Here is a 17,409-nt window from a genome sequence, read left to right as displayed (position 1 = left end):
CACTTGTGCCAAAATTGGAACAGAAACTAAATTTCAAAAGTATCTTTCAGTGCAAGATTATGAATATTAAGAGGTTTCACAATAGCTCTTCAGTCACCAAAATAACACTGGTTAATGGACACATCCCCCTTAACCATATCATGCCCAGTGCAGAAATGCAAAAATTTTAGTCCTGTTCTTTCTTTAAAGCCTAATGCAGACCAAACAACATTTATAGACATGTGCAAAGATAATAATTACATTTACCAGGAAATCTATAATGGTAAAAAGGAGGGGGTACGGGGTTCTTCTGTTTCCAGCCATGATGCTATAACAAAGACTAGATCTACTCCATCACCTTAAGCTAAAAAAAAAAAGAACAAAAAAAGGACAAAATATATGAAACAATGGTTTTCTGTCCCTGGAAGACAGATAGTTCAGGACAGCAATACTCAAGAGAAGGGAAACAAAAGAGGTGAGCTCTAAGGCTGCCCTAACTTACTGCCTAGAGATTTTCTACACCAGAATAGAGATGAGCAGTTCCCCCCAGTTGAGGAAACAGATTTGAGCATGTGAGGAAGACAGAGCCCCTAGAATTTACCAGAGGACTGAGAGAGCATGAGCCAGACCAACAGCAAGAAAAACATGAGTAAAACAAGATCAAGAGTGGGGCTCCTGGCTGGATCAGTCAATGGAGTGTGCAACTCTTGGTCTTGGAGTTGTGGGTTCGAGCCTCAAGTTGGGTGTAGAGATTACCTGAAAATAAAATCTTTAAAAAAATAAAAAACAAAGACAACACAAGAGCACACTATATTCTGTAATCCTCCCTTATTCACAGTATTGCTTTTCATGGTTTGAGTTAGCCACAATCAACTATGGTCTGGAAGCAGATGATTCTCCTTCTGATGAATCGTCAAAAAGTCCATAGTAGCCTAACGCTAGGTCACAATGCCTACGCCATTATCTCATCTCATGCCATCTCATCATGTAGGCATTTTATCGTCTCGGATTATCACAAGAAGAGTGAGTCCAGTACAATAAAATATTTTGAGAGAAAGACTGCATTCATATAACTTCTGTTGTTGTAATTATTCTACTTTATTATCTTTGTTGTAAATCTCTTATTGCACCTAATTTATAAATTAAACTTTATCATAAGTAAGTATATATAGAAAAAAAACATAGTATGTACTGGGTCCAGTATGATCTGTGGTTTCAGACATCCACTAGGGGTCTTTGGAACATATCCACCACAAACAAGGGGGGGCTGCCGTATGTTCAAAAAGAAACAGCATGAAAATTTTTAAGAGAGATAAGGGAAATACAAAAATGCCCTAAAATTTTATATTGAGACAAAAATAATGTCTAGATTAAAAAAAATAGTAATCCCAACAGCAAGTTAGACACTAAACAAAGAAAGATTACTGAATGTGAACACACAGCAAGAGACACTCTCTAAAATGAAATACAAAGAGAAAAGAGACCAAAAACAAAAATAAAAAAAGAAAGAAGACAACAATCAGTTCAGTTGATAGACAAGTTTAATCCATTTAATATATGTACAAGTGGATTCCTACAAAGAGAGTGAAGGATAGAAAAAGTATTTGATGGCCCCAATTTCTCCAAATATAGTGAAAACTATAAACCCATAAATTTCAACTCAATAAACTCCAAAAAGGATAAACATGAAGAAAAGTACACCAAGAGACAAATTACTTAAAGCCAGTGATAAAGAGAACAATCTTAAAAGTGAAAGACGAAAAAAAAAGAAGAAAGAAAGTGTCTTACATACAAAACAGATGAACATAAGGGAAGGGAAGCAAAAATAATAGAAAAACAGGAAGGGGGACAAAACATAAGAAACTCTTAAATATAGAGAAGAAACAGAAGGTTGCTGGAAGGGTTGTGGGAGGAGGATGGGCTAAATGGTTAAGGACCATTAAGGAATCTACTCCTGAAATCATTTTTGCGCCATATTCTAACTAACTTGGATATAAATTTAAAAATAAATTATTAATAATAAAAGTGTCTTACACAAGGTGGTAAAAAAGATAGGAATGACAGCAGACTTCTCAAAAACATGACAGGCCAGAATGCCGCAAAGCAAAGTACTAAACGGGAAAAAAAGAATCGGTCATCTTAAGATTTTATACCCAGAGAAAACACATTTCAAAAATAAAGGCTTTTGTTCAGACTTACAAAAAGAATTCATCACTAGGAGACCAGTACTACAAGAAATATAAAAGGAGGTCTTTCAGACAGGGAAAAAACAAACAAACAAAAAAAAAAACCCACAAGATTTTTGACTGAATTATATATGTATACAAAGGAATGAAGAGCAGAAAATATTGTGTGTAAATACAGAAGACTTTAAAAATAAATTTAATTCTCGTTAAAATATGGCTATTTATAGCAAAAATAATGTTACACAATTCATAACATACACAGAAATAAAACACAAAAGGGAATGAAAGTACACTGTCATTAGGTTCTCATGTTCTATATAAAGTAGTAGCTGATTGTGACAAGCTAAAGATACATACTACAAAGTCTAAAGCAATCACTCAAAACAAAGAGAAAAGATGCACAGCCAATAGCCAAGGAAGGAAATAATATGAAATGATAAAAAACATACTATTAATTTCAACATAGGCAGGAAAAAACAAAACAAGGGAAAAAGAACAGACAAGATGACCAGAAAACAAAGAGTAAATGGGTAGATCTTAACCCAATCCTATCAACAATAACATTAGATGCAAATGGTCTGAGAACCCTGATTAATAAGTCATCAAATTGGATTTTTTTTAAAAGACCAAACCTACGCTGTCTACAAGAAACTTACTTTAAATAGAAAGCACATATTTGTTAAAAGTAAAGGCAGAAATATATACCATGCTAAAACTAATCAAAAGAAAAATAAAGTTGATTTCAGTGCAAATAATATTACCAAGAATAAAGAAGGTGATTTCATAATGATAAAAGGAATGAATTCATCAAGAGAACATAACATTCTTAAATGTTAATACATCTAAAAACAAAGAAATAGACAAACAGAGACAGATAAATCCATAATTGTACTTGGAGATTTCAACTCCCCTTTCAGAGTAACTGATAAGGGCAAGTAGACAGAAAAATCAATGGAGATACAGATTTGAACAATACTGTCAACCAAGAGTTCTATGTTTTAAAAAGCCTCTTCTGAGTAGCTTATGGATACTAATCAGTGCTCCCTTAAATCTGAGAAGAGAAAATTCAAGAACTGCCAGACAAGGACAAAAACTTCTAATGCTTTAAGTGTGCCAGAAATTTCAGAAAACTCATTCTCACAGAAAAGGCTGGCTTGAGCAGTACAGTTAAAAAATTCAAACAGACACTTGGCTAGCAAGTAATAGTTATTTTTAAATGCTCTAATAAACTTTTGAAGTATTTTTAATAATTGGTAAATAAGAATTATATAAGAATCCAAGATGTATATAAAAGTCCTAATTAAGGTAAATCTTTGGCCAAATTAGAACTGGTTCTATCATTGTAATTTTTAAAGTGGCTATGTCTTCTCTCTGATCATATCACAGACTGAAACATAATGCCACTCTAACCTTTCATTCATTGAACTTTTATATTTTCCACATAGGTTTTATCAGTTAGCTATATTATCACTGCTTCCACCAACTAAAATTATGAGAATTGGTGTCTTTTATGACTCTTCTAAACTTCAGACAATGCTGAAGTAACATCATTTGATGTTACTCTTCATGTCCCCTGTATAAAAGTTTCAAATGTCATCTCTCTGACAAACTTGGTATCAATAATGATCGTATTGTTCTGCATTGTTATATTAAATATAACTTCTATGATTCTTAATTAATCCTAAGATACTATACTAATATAGTGAGTTAAAGAAAGAGGCATCTTTGTTACCTGGACCATTTCTAAAGACCAAAAAAAATTTTTTTTGGTTTATTTTTTTTAATATGAAATTTATTGTCACATTGGTTTCCACACAACACCCAGTGCTCCTCCTAACAGGTGCCCTCCTCAATACCCATCACCCACCCACCCCCTCCCCCCCAACTCCCCATCAACCCTCAGTTTATTCTCAGTTGTTGTTTTTTTAACGTTTATTTATTTTTGAGACAGAGAGAGACAGAGCATGAACGGGGGAGGGTCACAGAGAGAAGGAGACACAGAATCTGAAACAGGCTCCAGGCTCTGAGCTGTCAGCACAGAGCCCGACGCGGGGCTTGAACCCACAGACCGTGAGATCATGACCTGAGCCGAAGTCGGACGCTTAACCGACTGAGCCACCCAGGCGCCCCAATTCTCAGTTTTTAAGAGTCTAAAGACTAAAATTCTTAAAGAAGACTCTAATTGGGATGGCAAAGTCAAAGTGGTAGGTGAATTTTCTTATAATGTAATAACAGACATAAAGTTAATACATTTTAAGCTTCAGGTGAAAGTGTTAACTTTATATGTGTAAGTGTATAAAATGTATTAAAATCAACAAAGAAAGCTTATGAATTAAATAGTTTGAAACCAGTTGTTGAGAAGAAACTTGATATTTGATAATATAGTCTTCTCTTAATGAGAAAGCTGTAAGAAAAAAAAAATTATTCTGTACCTCCAGTAGGCAGCCTGGCCAACATAGGTTCCTTATCTCCCTCAAACACTCTCACTTTCTAACAGCCTGTTAACTTTTTAAGCTTTTGTGTTGACTTTTGTCATGCCCTTGAATCGTTTTTTTTTTTAACAAAAGTTTCTCATTTCTAAAAAAGCTGAATTTCCTAATAATTATTGTTTCTTGTGGCTATGTTTTATTTTAATTCCTGTCACTCTAAACCAAGACTCTAATCATTTCTTATCTTGGACACCTATGACCTATACTTATATTCTGCTATAATCTCTAGTCTGCTGGCAACTCTTTATGCTACTACCTTCATAAATTTGGGCCACAAAATGAAACATAGTAAAACTGATTAAGACATAAGGTATATTTTATATACCAAAACTATCATTGGTATTTCCCAGATAGTCACTAGGTAGCACTACTGAGCAGAGAGGGTATTGGGAAAAAAAGTAAATTCTTCCTATCTTTAATTAGCTCAGCTGTCTTATGAGAGCTGCCCTGTTTATCAAGCCCAAAACATGGGCAGAGCCCAGATGTGACTAAAAATGAATATTATTCAACATGTGTACTTGCCAGGATAGACAGAATCATATTCATGATCCTGTGTATACAGACTGGCCACACAACTATGAACAAAGTGATACCTAAGATTATGTTTCTTTTATTTTTTTATTTTTTAATGCTTTTATTTATTTTTGAGAGACAGAGAGATGGAGTGAGTAGGGGAAGGGCATAGAGAGAGAGAGACAGAGAGGGAGACACAGAATCTTAAGTAGACTCCATGCTCTGAGTTCTCAGCACAGAGCCCAACACAGGGCTCAAACTAGCCATGAGATCATGATCTGAGCTGAAAACAGATTCAACTGAGCCACCCAAGAGTCCCAAGATTATGTTTCTAAGTATAAAATATTCTTGCTAATTGGTGGCAATTTTAAAACATACTTTATAGAAGTCCCTGGAGATTTATCGATGCCTTTAGTGTCCATCATTAGGATCCTGCCTTAAGGAAAAGCGTGGACTAAATCATCAATTACCTCTATATTATACCAGAATAGTATTCTATTCTGTTGCTGTTAATTACTGTAATAAATGAACCAGAGACCATCAGTCCTATTAACAGGTGGTTCCTACGCTTCCTTCAAGTTTGCAAAAAGCTAGAGGCCCAGTAGCTGGAGGTCAGAAAATACAGTCTTTAGGAAGGAACATCCAAAGAATAATAGTCTCAGCAGAGGCCTTTTGAGTGCACCTGACTGTCACTGATGCCGTAAAAAAAAAAAAAAAAATCAACTCCTGTGTCGGACTTCCTTCCCAGTGTAACCTGACACTGCCACCAAGCTCAGACTATGGAACAGATTATACCAGGAAACCGAGTCAGTACCTACAGAACTCTTTTATTTGAAAATCAGATACAAGCATGCTTTTGGCCCAAGGTCCAACAGAACAAGAATTAATTTTGCAGCTGAATGAAATAGTGGTTTTGAGAAAATAGCTTTCTTTCTTCATTTTTCATTACCCCTCTTTTGTGACTGGCTGTCCTTGGGCAAACGGGAATGAAATGAATGGCTTGAATGATATGTTGATGGTATTCAACTCTTGGAATGGTATGCTGCTCCTACTGATCCCTCAGAAATCAGGAAAAATATTCTCTGAAAAGCCTTCCTATAGTTCATAAACTGTAGCAGATTGTATTTTCCAGATCCAGATTTTATTTTCCAAAAATATCTCCCTTCCCACACGTTCTTTTCCAACATTACCTTGTCTCTCTTCCCTCAAGAGGTGGAGTCTATTCCTCTCACCTTGAATCTGGGCAGGCTCCTGTCTGCTTTGACCAATAGAATATGGCAAAAAAAGTAATGCTGTATGAATTCTGAGAGCAGGTCACAAAAAGATATCAGCTTCTGCCTCATTGTCTTGGCACATTCACTGAGGGATGATAGTTTCCCTGTGGGGAGTCCAACTCCCCTGATCTGGCCATGCTAGAGAGGCTATGCAAAGGCACTTCAGTCAACAGTCCCAGCTGAATCCGGCTTTCCAGTCATTCCCTATCACGGCCCCAGCCTTGTGAGAGAAGCCATCTTAAATCTTTTGGACCAGCCTCTCCACTAGCTGAGTATCACTTAGGGAACTCAGTAATGCCATGAGAAGCAAAAGAATATGTCCCCCAAGTCCTGGTAAAACCGATCAGCAGAATTTTTGAGCACCTTAAAATGGTTATTATTTCACATTGATAAGTTTGAGGTAGTTGTTATGCAGCCATAGCAACTGGAACATAAACTATGTAATTGTTAGGTAAATTTTTTTTTTTCGTTTTTTTTTTTTTTTTATTTTTGGGACAGAGAGAGACAGAGCATGAACGGGGGAGGGGCAGAGAGAGAGGGAGACACAGAATCGGAAACAGGCTCCAGGCTCTGAGCCATCAGCCCAGAGCCTGACGCGGGGCTCGAACTCACGGACCGTGAGATCGTGACCTGGCTGAAGTCGGACGCTTAACCGACTGCGCCACCCAGGCGCCCCTGTTAGGTAAATTTAAAGATGGAAATTGTATAGAAGATACAACACATATTAATTGGCCCTGCCTGCAAAACTAATCAGAACAATGGTCAGAGAGTATACGTGTCTTTACCGAGTTGTTTCACCTTATACGGCAATGTAATTATTTGCATAGGCTCAGTAAGAATCTATCCTTCTGGGACGCCTGGGTAGCTCAGTCAGTTACGTGTCTGACTCTTGGTTTCAGCTCAGGTCATGATCTCGAGGTTCTTGAATTCAAGCCCAGCATCTGGCTTTGCAGTGGCAGCACGGAGCCTGCTTGGGATTCTCTCTCTCTCCTTCTCTGTCTGCCCCTCCCTCCCTCAATGCTAGCATGTGCATGAACTCTTTCTGATCTCAAAATAAATAAACTTAAAAAAAAAAAAAAAAAAAAAAGAATCTATCCTTCTTCCTGCAAGGATATAATTAGATGAGACAAATTTGTAACCATGACCATGCCAGAAATGTTTCATTTAACGGTAAATCTCATTTAATTAGGCATGACAAGCTCACTAGTAAGAACAATAATTACACTCCAATATGCAGAAACAATGCTTCAAAGCAACTATCCTGGTACCTGCTCGATGGCTTGTGGAATCTCAGTGTTATGGGTAGTAAAGAATGTCACTTTCTGCAAACGCTGACGAATTTGGGGATCTTGGAGTAGTAGGGTACCTCCACAATCATAGGTACCACAGGCAAAAACCAATGCAGGCAAACAGGCTGCTTTTGGGTTCCTAATGGTTCCTTGGCTTAGATTTTGTGAACTGTAAGGGCAATAAAAATATTTCTGGTACTATAGAAGTGACAGAAAAATATATATGACTAGGGGCTATGTGCTAAGATTAACTCTCTGATCTTAACATCATGTGATTTTGGTTTAATTAAACATGAAAGTTAAAAAGGTTAACTAATACCTTGTCCCTACAAAAATGAAATAAGCTAAATATAACAAAGCATCATATTAATAGTACTGCTAGTACATCAAGAAATTGTGAAACAAACATTTGGTGAAATCCACACTTAACTATACAGATTTGATCATAGGTAAGATACGAAAAAGTGAAACTGATGTATTTTTTTTTTCCTTACCCTATTCCTTCCTCTGTGACTACAGACCATTAAGATTTACATTTCTAAAAGGTTTACATTTCAAGAGATCATGGAATTACATGGCAATCCCAAAGCTTTGCACCCTGACATAAGTTAACAAAAAAAAAGAGAAACACCGTATCTGTTTTTTTTTAATCAAAAACAGAGATGTGTGGTTTTTAAAACCTGAAGCTGATTAAACTGTACACAATCAGAATTACCAACTGCCACATAAGAATAGGAACTGTAAATATCACCATCTCTTTATTCTGTGAGCCACTAGGTTGTTCTGAAAGCTAGTCTTCTTTGCATTGTGTTTTACTGCAAATAAAAATTACCTCAGAGCTCAAAAATTAGGAGTTTTTTTTCTTGGACAAATCAAACTTGACAAAAATACTGAATATGTTAATAATCCTGGCCAACAAAGATAACAAAATAAGCTTATTATATATGTGTTGACTCTCAGCCTGTATTAATTCAACGGGTGACAGGTATCCTTACAAAGAAGTGTAATTTCATCTAAGCAGTAGATCCTGAGAAAGCATTTACCCATTGTTGGCAAAACATTTAGTTCCCTACTAAATTATATATAACCCTTTGAAAATTTTTTCTGAACAACTCTGATACGTAGGCTGTCCTCCACACTCATAAGGAATTGCTTCTAAAGAAACAGGATCCCAGGGGCGCCGGGGTGGCTCAGTCGGTTGAGCATCCAACTTCGGCTCAGGTCACAACCTCGCGGTTTGTGAGTTCAGGCCCCACATCGTGCTCTGTGCTGACAGCTTGGAGCGTGGAGCCTGCTTCAGATTCTTTGTCTCCTTCTCTCTCTGCCCCTCCCCCACTTGTGCTCTGTCTCTCTCTATCAAAAATAAATAAATATTTAAAAAAATAATTTTTTTTAAAAAAAGAAACAGAGGGGCGCCTGGGTGGCTCAGTCAGTTGAGCGTCCGACTTCAGCTCAGGTCATGATCTCATGGTCCGTGAGTTCGAGCCCCGCGTCGGGCTCTGTGCTGATGGCTCAGAGTCCAGAGCCTGTTTCAGATTCTGTGTCTCCCCCTCTCTCTGCCCCTCCCCTGTTCATGCTCTGTCTCTGTCTGTCTCAAATATAAACATTAAAAAAAAAAAAAAATTAAAAAAAAAAATAAAAAAGAAACAGAATCCCCAAGTTTACATAACAACAGTGGAGAGTCAGAAGGTGATAGGAGCCCAGAAGAGGTCCCTAATTTTTCTCAATTGGTACGTGGTTTCTTTTTCAATCTCCTCCTTTCCTCTTTTCTTCTTTCAATCACATAGGGAAAGAGGATGAGTTTAACCTCCTGGAGTGAATGTAAGAGTTGGACTAGACGAGACAAGTTAGCCTAGTTAAACTAACTTGCTTGACTTAGGTTTCCTGATTGAAGTCAGACAGATGCAGAAATGGTATCAGGAGTGGGATCCCCAAAAACAGACTTCAAAGGACTCTGGTATTGGTTTGATTTGATCCAAAATGCCACATCACCATTAATCAAATTAATGCTGGCTACGGATTATAACAAAGTATCCGCTGAAGAAATGCCTTAAGGGACCAAGGGGCTGTCACATTTGAGTTGGGCAGAAATGAGTACAAAGATTGTGGTATGGCATGGTTTCTGAATGCACTGAAGCACTCACTGAAAGAAAATGACAAGCTTGGGTCTTTAAACGTTCAGCTCCCATTTATGAACAGAGAACCAGAGAACTTCAATGGCAGCCCGAATAAAAACCTTGATGTCTTACAGCCACAGAGCTCACCTTGCTCACATCAGATTTAACTGTGCCAGTTGCACAATTACAATGTAAGCTGACCTCCACAGACTCACCATGTCTCATGCATGAAAGTGAAAGCACTGAGCAAGACTTGGGATGGGGATTATCTGGGTGAACTCAGCTGAAGCCAAGGATCTTGAACCCCCAAGCTATTCTGAGCCTCCCTTGCCAGTGGAAATAGAAATAGCCTGCTCTCCTGTGTCTGAAGAGATTACCTTTCCCCTGGGTTGAAGAACCTGCGCTTACCTCACGATAACTCTAAGGGCAGTTTCCTTGCAGAAGAATTCCTCTTCTCCTCACGATCAAGATCTCTACTGTTACTCATAACAGGGTAAACTCACAGCATTCTTTGGGGAGTAAGTATAAAGTCTGGTCCATAAAGTAATAACTTATACACAAAAATAATTGCAAAAGTTGGCTAATTTGTGTTGGTAGATACCTAGGAAATCTGTGTGAGAATGATTCTAAGAGTGTTAGATCAAGGAAAACCTAATATAATGCCAGATTGGGATATTTTTTAAAAAACAAATCACTTACCAGAGATTTAATGGTTATCATGTACAACTAGAAGGGGCTCTAAGAGTTAATTTTGCTGGCTGATTGAAACTTGGACCCATGACAGCCCTCCATTTAGTAAGACTGGGAAGCTGCAACTGCCCCGTCATGATGCCGAGGCAGAAACCCAATGGCTTAAGAAAACAGGTATGTTGGAGTGGATTTATCATGTGCAACTTGCACATACAACCCATCCACCATGATACTCTGTAAGAGGGCCCAGTGGATTCTCTTAGGCTTAGGATTCTCTTAGTTCACTAAGGCTCCAGCTTCATAACTGAAGTGCCATTATATGGGCAAAAGGTTATTAGTCTGGCCCTTTAACACCCCATCAGTCACAGAATTCACCACGTTGCTACAAAGGTAAGAACCTCTCCATTTTCTCCCCTTGGTTTCTTCTATGGCACTATTACAAACTCCAAGTATTTAATTTATTTGTCTGGTTTGTTTTGGTTTATTCACTTTTTTACCTATTTTTGTTTTCCTCTGTCTCCCCCTCTAGCACATAAGTTCCATGAAAGCAGGGCTGTCTCTATCATGTTCACCACTCTATGCTGACTGCCTAGCACAGTACCTGGTGCATTGGCATTCAATAAGGATGTGCTGAAGGCATAAATAGTTGGTCTTTGTCCACATTAAATTCTGGTCCTCCTTTCTCATGGAATAGATACGTTCACAAAAACACTATCCTCCCAAAGAGAAGATTTACATGTGAGTTAAAAACTAGCACGGGCATCTATAATCTCCTCTTTGTATTTCTTCAGCTTAGAACGGACGACCTGGTCTGCTGATACCACCGCTTTCATTAACTTATATGATGCCTAGAAAAACATAATAAAGGTCAATTCAGTGTGTCACCATCTGTCCCTTCATGAGAATGTTTGAACAGGATCCTGTCTTTATCCAGAACCACATCTCTGACCTCAGTCACATGTCACCTCATATCACAAGTTGATAAATTCCCAAATATCATTAAAGTATACTTCTGACTCATTGAGCAATTCTTGTACAGGTTGAAGCACTTTCTAAAAGACTGTCATGAGGTAGCTTTTACTTGTTTCAAGTAGATGATGGATTCATTCAGATCACAGCATTTCAAAATTCAACATTCCCTTTAATCAAAGGTTCTATTTTCCACCTATGAACCTTTACTTCCAGCATCCACTAGATGCTTTCATTAGCAGCCAATTTTACCCACACACATGCACAAACACATTTTTATCACTACAAGAGTTAAGTATATACACGATCACAAGTAACTAAGAGAGAAACAGTATTAAGATCTAGGCAATATGTTAAGTTCAACTACTATCTAAATTAACTGCCTCTGGCTCATTAGTATCATGGCTTACTTCGAATTCACACCTTAGCAAAACTGCAAAATACTGTATGCCTTGGACCTTCAGGGTTGTGTTTACATAGTTCAAACCTTCCAAGTTAAAATTCTTAGATGCCAAAGATGTAAAGATCTGTGTTCCCAGCAGGGTTTAAAACAAACAAACAAAAATTAAAAAAAAAAAAAAGATTTAACACACTTACACACAATGTTATACGTCAATTATCTCAATAAAGCTGAAAAAAAAAAAATACAGCAGAATGCCTCTCTCATCTGAAAGAACTGGACCAGTTTGTTAGTTGGCTACTCACAGAAGTTAGTTAAAGCAGGAATCCTAGAGAATGATAAATATACATGTAACCATTTTATTTCATTTAAACTGTGTATAAATATAATTCATTCACCCATTCTCTGTGTAGGACCCCTGCCTTACATCTGAACTGAGATCTGCTGACTGGTATTCCAGTCTTTCCTGCAGAACCCATGCCGGTAATGCATCATTTATGACTGCAGTTTTCAGTTCCTTTAAAGTGCAGCAAAAATTTCAACACATATGAAACAATCGGAGAGCAAATTTCTTACTTTTTATCATTTTCTGCCATTATTTTGCATTTGTCTTGTTCACTGCTAATTTGACAGGCAATTTTGGAAAGAACTCTCTTTTCTCACTATTTTTCACAGCATTCAAATTAGTTTTCGTAGAAACAACTCCCCTTTTTAATACAAATATTGCATCAGTTTGCAGAACATTAAATAATAAATGTATTCTGCATAGTTTGTGGACAAACTCAGCTGACTCTTAAAGCAAATAATTTGACTTGTGGGGGTAAAAGTGCACCAGCATCACACTGAGAAGCCTATGGGCTACAAACAGCACACTGGGAACACCAGTCAGTATGTTCTCCCAAGGAAACGGACAGTACGGCTTAATCCACCTGCTTGGTTAATTAAACGTCAGTTCAGAATCTTTGCTATATGGTAATTCAGGTCTTAAGCATAGCTGGCTAAGAAGAAAGCTCCAAAGATTCCTTCCCATATGTAGATAGGCTGCCTTTTATATTTTTCTTCAATTATATATGATATACATTAGAGATAACAATGTCAAAGAGTAAAAAAAAAAAAAAAAAAAGCACAAGAATACTGAAATAAAGCAACAGAAAAGGAATTCAGGTATTTAAGTAGAACATGATAAAATACTCAGAGATTCTGATTCCTAACAGCAACTAATTGAGTCAGTAAAACACGTTTTAAGGAAATTTTAACAGTCCCATATGAATTTGAAAAAAACTGATGACCCCATTTTAAAACATCCCTTCAACAACATAAGAAAAAAGCTTTCTGAGCTATAAATAAATGTCAGTGCTAGATACCTACATGAAAACATTCAACTTAGATTACTGTATTCCTTTTGTAAACATGAAAGCAGGAGAGGGTGTAAGGAGAAACTTACTTATTTCACTGGACACTTGGTTCAGTTTATCTTGTGATCTGCTGATAAGGACAATCTTCATTCCATGTTTTGCTAACTGAAACAATAAAAAAAAAAAAACACTGAAGAGTTGAATCACCTGTATATTTCATTAAAAGACAGAAATCAGATATATTCTCATTTTAAGAAAACCTGATAATATGATATACCTAACTAAAAAACCAATAAACCTAAGTTGTAATGAATGGACAAACCAAATGAAGACACTACAAAAGGATTCCCCACAGGGTTATCTTTCTAGATTAAGCAAGTATATAAATGTCAAAGGATCTCAGAAGGAGTAAGACTTTTACTTTTCATTTTGCACCTACCTACACTGCTTTAGTTTTTTAAAATCATAAATATCTATTACTTCTATAATTTAAAAGCTAGCTTTAAAAAAGATTTTGTTTTGGACTGGATACATAAAGATTGGAAGACTGGCAAAGAAAACTACAGTTAAAATATTATAAATTCCTAAAACTAGAAGAAATTCTTAAAATTTTATTTAGGCATGATGTTTTGTGGACAACAAAGGTAAACTGAGGTAGTTGATTGGACAAAATAAAGTATTTCCTGAAAACACCTTCTATGTGTATACACAGAACTATGTAAGTGCTATATAGAATGAGTAGGATTTATAGGAATGTGGTTTCTAAATAGACAAGCAGAGGAAAAATACACTGATACATACGAAACGTTTTAGTGAACTATTCCAAACCGTATATAAATGAGCAATAAATCAGATATTTAAACTAAAAGTAAGTTAGTAAACTAATATTCCAGTCTTGAATCCTAAAGTCAGTTTTTATTGAGTAGTGAGCAGTTTTGCAAATGAGAAAATATGGAAAAACATTTTTTATTAAAATAACAAAGGTTAATAATAATTTGCTAAATTAATCTGCTATAAAACCACTAAAGAACCTGAGTCCATGCTTACAATTAAAAAAAATTAACAAAGGAGGAAAGACAAATAAGAGCTCTTAATTATAGAAAAGAAGCATCTAGTAAATGTAGAAGGAAAGATATTACAAAAATTACCAATTTTTTCAAAACCATGGTAATAACTAACTTAGGAAAAAACTGTCAATGGATGTTAAATCCACTGGACAAAAGACTGTTGGGAAACGGGTATTTTTTTCATACAGTCTCAAAGTATCATCCCACAGATCCTATATTAATTACAAAGGGGAAAAAGTACCTTCATAACAGAGAATGGTGGTAGACAGCATCTTAATAAATGATTTATCTTAACATAATAATGGGACAAGAGAGTTCTTGTACCTCCTGATAAAATGAACTCAAAAAGATAAAACATCATCTGGGTAGCATTCCTGCTAAAAAATGTCTAACCTGAGCTAATCATGAGGAAACATCAGACAAACTGAGAAATCTGCAAAACAACTGGCCTGTATTTTTCAAAAATGCCATTGTTATAAAAAAAATTTTTTTTTTAAAGCTAGGAAACTCTTCTAGTCAAAAGACATGACACCTGAATGCAATGTATGATCCTTAACTGAATCTTGAAACCAAAAAGAGCTATAAACCTGGCTGGTTCAATTGTAAGAGCATGTTAACTCTTGGTCTTGGGGTCATGAGTTCAAGCCCCACATTGGGTGTAGAGAGTACTTAAACAAATGAATAAATAAATAAAATGAGCTATAAAGACCAATACTGAAACAATTTGGGAAACTTGCATATATAGGTTTTATATAATAGCATATCAAGTTAAACTTCCTGTGTGTGACCATTGCACCATGGTTATAAGGTTGAACATTCCTAGTTCTTAGAAGATGCATGCTGAAATCTTTAAGGGTGAGTTGTTAGGAGGTCTGCAACTCACAAATGGTCCTGGCAAACAATATTAACTTAAAAATATCCATAATAGTAAATGAAAGCTAAATGTGACAAAATGTTAATAACTGGTGAATGCAGGTGAAAAGTATAGGGTATTTGTTATATTCTTCTTGCAACCTTCCTGGAGTTTTGACACTTGAAATAAAAACCTGGGACAACAAAAGGAGATTGGAAGAAAAAAAAAAAAACCTCTTTGGGAATGACAAATGAGAAATCCAGTGGATCTGCCAGGATCGTCATCACAACTGGGCCATATCATTAGCTTTGGGTGCCTTAGTGGAACTAGAAGGCAGGGAAGCTTGTCTTAAAAGAGTACTATCAACGCTCCTGCTTTGTACAGTCGTCCTCATACTATTATGGTCCCTATCCTTTCATGACATTCAAGAGAACTTGAGAACTCTTGGCCTATATCTGTCAGTATCTTTCTGTCAATTACAGTCCTTATTAAAAAATGATGCCATGGGGGCACCTGGGTGGCTCAGTCGGTTGAGCATCAGACTTCGGCTCAGGTCATGATTTCTCAGTTCATGAGTTTGAGCCCCACGTTGGGCTCTGTGCTGACAGCTTGGAGCCTGGAGCCTGCTTTGGATTCTGTGTCTCCCTCTCCCTCTCTCTCTCTGACACTCCCCTGCTAATGCTCTGCCTCTCAAAATGAATAAACTTAAAAAAAAAAAAAAATGATGCCATGGACTAGCCTAGAAATAAAACTACTCTATAATAGTAAATCCACCTATTGGAAAATAGTTCAAAACAACTGACTTTAAAACTAAGGACTGCCCAGGGCCCCCCGGGGGGCTCAGTCAGTTAAGCGACTGACTCTTGATTTCAGCTCAGGTCGCGATGCCACAGTTTGTGAGTTCGAGCCCCGCACCCGGCTCTGCACTCACAAGGCAGAGCCTGCTTGGGATTCTCTCTCTCTCCCTCTCCCTCTGCCCTCCCCAATGCTCTTTTTCTCTCAAAATTAATGAATAAACATTTTTTTAAAAATAAACAAATAAAACTAAGGACCGTCCATAATCACGCAATATAAAATAAAAATTACACTACATTTTTTCCAACATACTGGGATAGAAAGTTTTATACTCACTTTTGCACAAAAATTTATTTTAAAACTGTCTTTGCTTAAGCAAACATGGTGTTTCTGATTACAAAGTATACGTATTGTTCTATGCAACATTATATTTGTTTTTAACTTCAAACATCAAAACTACTATAAGAGACCATCCCATATTTGTTCTTATATTTTTAAGCCAAAAAGAAAGGTCTTGAAAATTACCTACCTCTTCTGCATATGACTTCCCAATTCCATCAGTACTACCTGTGACAACTGAGAAAAGAAAAAAACAGTTTAGGTGAAGAAGTACAACGAAGAACCAATCATCGTGAGGACCCATCAGTTACTCACACACAAGAAGACCTGTGTAATACTTTGGTGTAAAAGATGCAGCCACACCAGTGGTTCAAATTTAAGACTGAATACTCACCACAATGGCTAAAATTTGAAAGACTGCAATACCAAGTATTGACATGGTTGTGCAGCAACTGGAACTTTCACATATTGTTGGTGGCACTGGAAACGGATACAATCATTCTGAGAAAAAAAATATTTGGCATTATGTCCAGAACTAAACATGTGCCTACCCTATGACCTAGCAATTCCCAAGAGGTATGAATGCTTCGTGTCTGCCAAAAGAATGCCCGTGATCTCTTTATTTATGCATAACAGGTAAACATACCCAACTACTGATCTACAAGAGAGTAAGGAAGTAAATTGAGGTATGTTCATATAATGGAATACTAAATAGCAATAAAAAAGAACTATTGATTTACACAAAACATGCACAAACCTCCCACATATTATGTTAAGTGAAAAAAGTCTGACAGAAAAGTATACAAACTGCTGTGATTCCATTTATTAAGGTTTAAAAAAAAAAGGTAAAACTAATCTGTGATGACGAAAGTCAGAATATTGGTCACATCTGGGTAAGCGGATAGATGACAAGAAATGGGCATGAAGGGACCTCTAGGGTGGAGGATATATCCTATATTTTGATTTGGGTACCTGAGTGTGTAAAAATTCACTTTAAAAATGTATACTTAAGCACATACTTACTATCCCTGTTACACCTTAATAAACTCAATTTTTCAAAATTATGGGCAACCAAAAATTTGATTTCTTCTATG

At 36.6% G+C, this 17,409-nt stretch overlaps 1 protein-coding gene across 1 annotated transcript in view; it reads right to left on the bottom strand.

Moving 5' to 3' along the window:
- HSD17B12 (hydroxysteroid 17-beta dehydrogenase 12) overlaps positions 1–17,409 on the bottom strand; it is a 167,848-nt gene that overhangs the window by 93,081 nt on the left and 57,358 nt on the right. Inside the window, exons 2-3 of the mRNA XM_007082068.3 lie at positions 16,506–16,552; positions 13,351–13,426 (exon numbers count right to left, since the gene is read on the bottom strand). Coding sequence (XP_007082130.1) covers positions 13,351–13,426; positions 16,506–16,552 — 123 coding nt within the window. The remainder of the gene's footprint in view (positions 1–13,350; positions 13,427–16,505; positions 16,553–17,409) is intronic.

The sequence above is a fragment of the Panthera tigris genome, chromosome D1, assembly GCF_018350195.1.
Source record: "Panthera tigris isolate Pti1 chromosome D1, P.tigris_Pti1_mat1.1, whole genome shotgun sequence".
Classification (NCBI taxonomy): Eukaryota; Metazoa; Chordata; class Mammalia; order Carnivora; family Felidae; genus Panthera; species Panthera tigris.
The sequence above is the reverse complement of the archived record's forward strand: the minus strand, read 5'-3'. Positions and strand labels throughout refer to the sequence as shown.